Raw genomic sequence first — 7,672 nt, 5'->3', positions numbered from 1 at the left:
GAACTTCGGTCCTGTGATTAGATCAGGTGTATGCAATTGCTTCAAAACAGCTACAGAAACTAGAAATTAAGTGTCAATCAGCTGTAATCTACTGATCTGATTAGAGGCCTTCACAAATGTTTGATGACGATTGCAAATAACAGCCAAGCAGATAGGAATGATGCAATAGCCAACAGTTTTGGGGTCAGCTCTTGTACAGGAATAGAGGAACAAGAACATCTGCAAATACGGTATTAAAAAGATTATAGTCCACAGCCAAAAAGGCAAGGATAGCAGTCGTACTTTTAAGGAGTGCGTCCATGTGGTTCCCTCCTGTGGTTCCTTGGGGTGCTGCTGAATGTGCTCCAGTGCTAGTTTATTGTAAGTCTCATTGATTTCAAAGACATAATAAAAAGCTGCAGCACTTGCTAGCAAATACAACCCCACACCAATCCAGCCCATCCTCTGGCGGAAGTTCATCATTCTCCATGCTCTGCACCTGTAACAAAATGAGAAGTATGAATTCAGTGCAGTTTGGAGGAAGGGGACACAGACAACGCTTGGTTTTCATAAACTAACGTTTCGTAACTTTTCGTGACGCACAAATAAAAGCAATGCATGCACCCATTTCTACAGAGCCAAGTTTCTCTACAGCAGAGGAAAGCTGTATTCCTATGTCAGTAACGGCCTAATGGTGACTCCCATCAGAAGTTCTGACTAATTTAGAGCCTACAAGTTCTAAGAGGCTACAGGCAAGCAGTGGGTTAACAAAACCAATGCCCTGAATTGAGGAAGTCATTTACCCCATCTGCTCTCAGTGCCTCTAGCCACAGGGTGAGAAATGCAACACTTCCCATGAGTTGAGAGATATCAGAGAACTTTGGAAAATTCTAAGATGAAAGCAGCCAGCTAGTGACATGAGCAACACTGCTTGTTTGCAGTGCACCAGCATCCAGTTTTATTAAGCTTTAGCTAAGTGTCTGTTGAGGAATCATACTTAAAAAGTTTTCAGTTCACACATGGGAAGATGCATACTAAGCATACATACTTGTACCTGCTGCACAACAAGAATATGTATGACTGCAGTACCTAGCAGTATTTCTGTTCTACTATGTGCGCAGTTACAGCAAATCTTCTGGAGGAAAGAAGGTAAACACACACATTCACCTGACTCAGTGCACAGTAAACTAGACAGCAGTCAACTGCCATTTTCTTCTCCTTCCCCTCCTCCCGAAAAAGCACAAATAACTGAAGCTCCACAGACACCACTGGGCTTGATTTTTATCTGCTGGCTGTACAGGTGTAAGTCACTTGAAGCCTTCTTCAAACAAGCCACCAGCACTCCAGCTGAAGGATCTCTATAGCATCAAGGAAGTCATCATCACCTTCCCTCAAAACAGCTCTTGGGCAGTTTTCATACTGTCAGGGTCCTATCCTTCCTAAGATTTCTAGGAGAGAAGTGGAATAAAACTTTGCAGTACTGTTTAAGCAAAACATACATAGGTTGCTTCAGAAATAATGCCTCATATTTATTTCCATGGAAACTACAACAGGTACAAAGAGCACAATAACACTATTTGATAGAGACATTCTCAGCTACTAAACACTATTTCTCAACATATTTTTGCCCTGAGAGGCTCTGAATGCCCTGTCCCTGGAGGTGTTCAAGGCCAGGTTGGGCGGGGCCCTGGGCAGCCTGGTCTAGTAATAGATATGGAGGTTGGCTGCCCTGCCATTCTGTGATTCTATGTGATTCTGTGAACATGGGCACCACCACGAGCTGTGCATTTCATCAGTGTGAGCCTGCATGCCACATTTGTAACAGAAGTATACAAGAGTTTGCTGTCAGTGATGTTAAACTAATTGCACCTTTTTAGATTCCCCCTCCAAAGACCAGCAGCTGCAGCTGAGCACCAATTACAGAAGATTTTATGGTTTTCCACTTCTGAAGGACATCCTCAATCCTGACCTGACAGAACTTACCAGGGCAGCACTGGAGCAGTCCTTCTGTCCCTGACACTACTACACATAAGGAGACCAACGCAGCCAAACAGGCAGTGAGACACCAGAGAAAGCCACTAGTTATGTCTGCGGCATTTGTTGTTTAAATTATAATTTCTATACATCTTAGCAGTACGTTGTCTTCACATACACTCAGTTAACACTTTTATCAAGACAGCATGGAAATATTTAAGAAGCTGCCTGGGTAAGAATCAATTGGCAAGTGCCAGAGTCCACCTCAACGCTATGCCGTGATTCATTTTTCCAAAGCTGGGTGTATTACAGAGCACTAACAGTACTCAGAAGTCTTCAAAAGGAAGGAGCATAGTAAAGGCACAGACACCGCTATAAGGGCAGTAATAGTAAGAAGCTCAGCAGGAGCCGATTCCCTTTGCTCTCACTACCCAGGAACAGCCGGAGAAGCGCTGCGCCGGGTCAGGCTGAACGAGGCATAGCCCGCGCCCGGTTTCTCCCCCGTTTTCCCTCCCGAGATGCCACTGCCGTTCGCGGCCTCTCCAGCCGTCCCGCCGGCTGTCAGCCCAGCGTCGCCACCCGCGGAGGTACGAGACCCCCCCGGAGCGGCCATGCTCCCGTGACTGCTGCTCTCGTCCCTCCCGCGTGACCGCGAGCATTCGACCCGCGCCGCGCGGACGCGGCTCGGACGGCTTCCTGCGAGGGAGGCGGAGCCCCAACCTTCAGGCATAGCGGCGGGGCGACGGCCCCCTCACCGCGCCGAGTTCTGCCGTCCCAGAGCCAAAGCAGCCCCTTACCTTCCTCCGACGGAGAAGGAGGGAGCGGGAGGGCGGCGGTGGGCGGCCCGCTCCCCTCAGCCCGCGCCACCGCGCCGGGAGGCGGGAGGACTCGCCGGTCCGCGCCGCCGCTGCCGGTCCGCTGCCATCACCACCCCGGAACGGCGCCACTTCCGGCATGAGGGAACGACTTCCGGTTCTCGTCCGACTGCATCCGGGACGTGGCGGGGCGTGCCCGCCGGGCGGCCGTTGGCTGGCGGCCATCTTGGCGAGAGCCCGCGCCTCTCTACGGCACCGTTGACCTCGCCCAAAATGGCGGTCTGGGCTCGCCGTTGAGGCCGGCCTTCCTTTGTCGTCCCTCAGTTACCGCCCCGAGCTTTACTTGTGTCACTTGGCCGCGCTAGCCAGGTGCGGTACGCCAAAGAAAGCAGCGATAGAGATGACCGTGGTGTGGAACAGTCTCTCCAGTGACACACATTGATGTGATTATACGAGTCCGTCTGTACGCAAAACCCGCTGCTTGTGGGTTGCTGTTGAGTTAAATTCTTATGAAAAAACGCCACAGAGAAAACATCTTCAACGAAGGCAGAAAATCATCTAAACCAGCCCCCCAAATTGCTGAGCCAGGTCTGCGTGGCTCACTGGTTTACATCACAGCAGTGTTGGGAAGGTTTGTGTAAGACATTCCAGCTTTGAATTCAGCAACCGTTTAGCACTTATTTCCTGTGCTGGGACTGGGAAGGTGCTGGTGAGGCTATATATAAAGCTACTGCAAAATTAAGTTTACGATGGTTTGTCATTCTGTTCTTGGTGTTTAAGTGAAAAGTGCTGGAAACCGGCGCTCCGGTTCTATTCAGAACAGCTGATGGCCAATGCGCGGTGCTGCGGTTGTCTCTGAGGAAAAAAAAAATAAAAATAAAAATAAAAAGACGACACCTGAGAACCCACAACAGTTAGAAAAGTTCTCAGGCGGTGCTTCCCTGCTTATTCAACGGCAGGCTCCAAGTCCATCTCCAGGCTCACTCTGAGGACCACCAGATGGCGCTCTGTACCACAGACAAAGGCAGCTTCTGCCTCCCGTCCCGACTCCCGATGCAGAAGAGATTTTGTACGTGCGTTGAGTGAGGATTTTCAACATTGTTCATGAAATTTAAAGTTATAAACTGTGAATTGAGTTCCGGATAAAAATGTTGTAGACATGAGTAACTAAATACCATTAGGATGCTGTTTTTCATTAAATGCCATTCTTAACTTTCTTACCGGTAGTGACATCCCAGCTGATCCAGAATTAAAAAGTTTCCCAGGTGGCTCTAACCTTCTGTTCATGTATGGCTTTATCCCTGATGTTACAGGTAGTGATGGAAAACTGAATAGCTATAGCATCCTCTTTCCTTAAAAGTGCTGATGGTGAAGGGAACAATTCATATTCTCCATATTAAAATGGGGACACATGCATAGTAAGACTCACATGGTTAATATTCAGGCTGTAAACAAGAGGAGAAGATAGAGGCCTGCTGAATCAAAAGGAATTAACTTTTAATGGCCAAGTTTATTTTTTTAAAAGTACTTAATCATACATTAAAAAAAAAAAAAAAAGAGCATCTGAGTTTTTACAGTCTTTATAATAACTCTCATGCCAAAACAGTTATAGAAAAATAAAGTTTACTTTGAAGGTAAATAAAAAAAGCATCGGGAAGCATTGAGAACTAGCTGATTCATAAAAGTCAGGAGCTAAATAGATAACAAAGCCAACACATCAGGGCCTCACTGCCAGAGTACCTCAGCAAAGCAAGCAGGGCAGGCTAGGTTCAGCCAAGGGTCTGGGTTACCCAGCAAGCAATGAAGTAGGTCTGAGGTTAATCTGGGAAGGCAGCCACTGGTTAGCCTCAGGTCCACTGAGGATAACTGCAGTGAAACATAGTGATTACCAGGCAGATCCCTACTGATAAAAAAAACTGAAGTTAAGTTTGAAGGTTAGGCTGTAGGTCAAGATTGAGATGAAGAGGGCCTGTGTCTAGGCACAGCCAGGGCTAAGCCAGAATCTGATACCCCTACAACATACGTTAGATATAGATTAAGCTGAGCCTATGGCTCAGCTTAAATGAGGCTCCTGAGCTCGTGGCTGGGGCAGGTGAGGATTGCTGGGGGCTGTTAAAGCCTATCAGTTCACTTAGGACCCTGACAAATTATTTAGGACAAATGAGGGCTGATGGAAAGAAAACAGAGGAGTTGGTTATAATAGTTGCATTGAAACAGGGTTTTCATACTTAATGTTAAATTAAGGCCTTCACTGGGCATTCGTACGTAGGGCCACATTAATGACAAATATGTTTTTCTCAAGAAGTCATCTACCTTTCACTTTGTAGAATGCTGATTTTTGATTAATTGAAAGAAAGTCTAAACCAGACTTTTCATTAGAGATTTGTGATTTCTGTGGAATCCAGCTATGTTGGGTGTCCAGAGAGAAAACTGGCATGATCCTATGCGTCAGTCTTTGGAGAGCCTGCATAACCTTAGCCAAGAAGGTAAGGCTAGTTTTAGAGTAGATCTAGGCTTCTGAGAAGCAAGGGATTAAGCACAGAGCTCCTTCCAAATGCACCCTTTTATATAACAAAAAGAGTTAATACAGTGTTCATAAATAAAGAATATAAAGGTTTTTTAGTAAGTTTTGAGTAATGAACACACACAAAAAAGCTGCATCTTAGTAAAAGAGAATGCTTTCTCTTTGTTTTTTTTTTTTTTTAATTCTCAAAATTAAACTTTTTTTTGTACTCAAAGTTCTATCAGTGAGTGAATGAATGCCAAGTTTTTGCAGCTTGCAGAGTATTTGTTGTCAGTTATGGGTAGTTGTATTGAATTTTATAGCGTCCTGCTGTGTTGCAATAACTTGTTTTGATCACTTACGCTGTTGTTTATTGAGAGACAAATCAATTTATGTCAGGTTCAGTATCATGTGGTTTATTTCACATTCTATGAATCTTCATTTTTTAGTTTATAGCTTTTATATCTTTTGAAAGTCTTCTGATTCCTTTTTTTTTTTTAATTCTTAAGTGTTTATTTTGCCTTTACTGTAGTCTTTCTTTGAACTTCTCTCTTGGAAACATCTGTTTTCATACTGGGTGTAGCACATTTTGGAAGCATGTAAGACTTGTGGATAAGCTGGCATTTTTGTATTTTATTCTCATTTTGAATTCAAACATTATTTGCTTGTTTTGGGTACACTGTTCATATGAAACATAGGTTTTCAGCAAACTGTATATAATCCAGGGTGATCCTTCCCTGCTTTGACTTTCTTCCTATACTTTGAAATGCTGGAACTTTCAATTACCTTCATTCTCTGTCCCTGAAATTCTTTATCTGTTTGCAGCAGACACATCTAAGTAAAGCTTCAGGCAATCCTATTGTCCAGGTTCTCTGAAATACCAGGCATACTTTGTTCTTAGCTTTTCTAAAGTTATTCCAGAAATACTTACCAATAAACTGCAAAGGTTTGATATTTCCAAGCAGAATACCAGTATCATTTTCCCAGTCATTCACAACAAACATTAATCAAATGCATTACAGACTATTACCCCTTATCAGAATGTCTCTAAAGAATTGTGATCTCCTTTAGATCTTTTATCACTGTAATCAAGTCTGAAAGTTCTAATCTTTGATATATCATTTGCTTTTACCTTTTATTTTCTGCAGTTACCAAGTATCTTGGAAGTTCAGCAAGAACTGACAAAACATAGGAAAATATCTATCAGAGGCAACTGGTGACTGAGTATTTATTTCTGCGGCAGTAATTCAAGCAGAGGACAAATACAGCATACACAGAAGCAATGCAGGTGTAGATCTCACATCTGCATTGGTAGGATCTGGCATTGTATTGATTTAGTAGGAAAGAGAGAGCTAGCCTGCAGAATTTTGGTCAGAACAGTTCTCAGTTAGAAACTACATTTCAGCAAAAGCATTATTCATTACAGCCTGCTGACATTAATTAAATCTCCACAAATATTACTCAACAAAAATTCACTTCCAAGACTGCTATTAAACTGCTGAGAAATCAGAATCAGCCTGGCAGTGATTTCAGTGAGGGTCTGCTCATGCTGCCAGAAAGGAACAGTTATTGAATTTCCATGCTGAGTTTGCTGCTGCCAACAGGTTTGTTCATGTAAACAAGTTAACTGAAGAGTCACCCATGTTAGGAAGAAAAACAGATTTGAAACCAGGAATCTGGCAGACTAAAAATGTCAGCCTCTGCATTTGGCCTAAAAGACCAACCTCTCAACTATAATTGGACAAAAGTAGAGAAAATAATATTTATTAAAATAAATATTTCCTCTAAAGGTCACTAATTAAAAGTATGCACCATCCTTCCTCCTTTCTTCCATACACACATTCAAAGGTAAACGTCTGACCACTTGAGGGAGTGACAGCTCTATTCTTGTTAAAAGAGGTTGCAATTACACACCTTTCTTCGTCCCCCATATTTCTAGTAATTATCCTTTTTTGCTGTTGTACTTTTGTGCAGGGCATCAATAACATAGCATGAGTTTGAAGAGATTTAAGTTGTCTCCTCTGAGATTCCCAGTTCCCAGGCTGTGCCTGTCCTGCTTAGACTGAATCACATGCAGCAGAGAGTATCTATGTTTAGATTCTTGTGAAGCATAACTTTCGTCACTATACTAATATCAGGTCAGATTTGTCCTTTTCCCACATTCAAATTTTGTTTGCAAGAATCCCAGCTTGTTTGCATAGATAAAGATGTAAGCTTGGGGGGTGGTAGAAAAGGTATTCTTTGAGACTGAATCCAAGCTTCCATTTAAGGGGGGGGGGGGGAAAAAGTGTTTTGCGTGTCTATGGAACCTCTTTTTTTCTATTTTCTAAAGTAACTGGATCACCTAGCATCTACCTACTTCATAACATTTTATTACCAGGAGATTTTGTACATCTTTATG

General features: G+C 43.4%; 1 protein-coding gene across 1 annotated transcript; it reads right to left on the bottom strand.

Annotated features, from left to right (window-relative positions):
* Positions 1-19: 19 nt before the first annotated feature.
* LYSET (lysosomal enzyme trafficking factor) lies at positions 20-471 on the bottom strand. Its single transcript, XM_079537578.1, has one exon. It carries the CDS (start codon positions 460-462, stop codon positions 67-69), a length of 396 nt encoding a protein of 131 aa, XP_079393704.1. The 5' UTR covers positions 463-471; the 3' UTR covers positions 20-66.
* Positions 472-7,672: the final 7,201 nt, after the last annotated feature.

Source organism: Tetrao urogallus, assembly GCF_951394365.1.
Source record: "Tetrao urogallus genome assembly, chromosome: 6".
In the NCBI taxonomy this organism is placed as follows: Eukaryota; Metazoa; Chordata; class Aves; order Galliformes; family Phasianidae; genus Tetrao; species Tetrao urogallus.
Note: the sequence above shows the minus strand (reverse complement) of the source record. Positions and strands in the feature narration are given on the sequence as shown.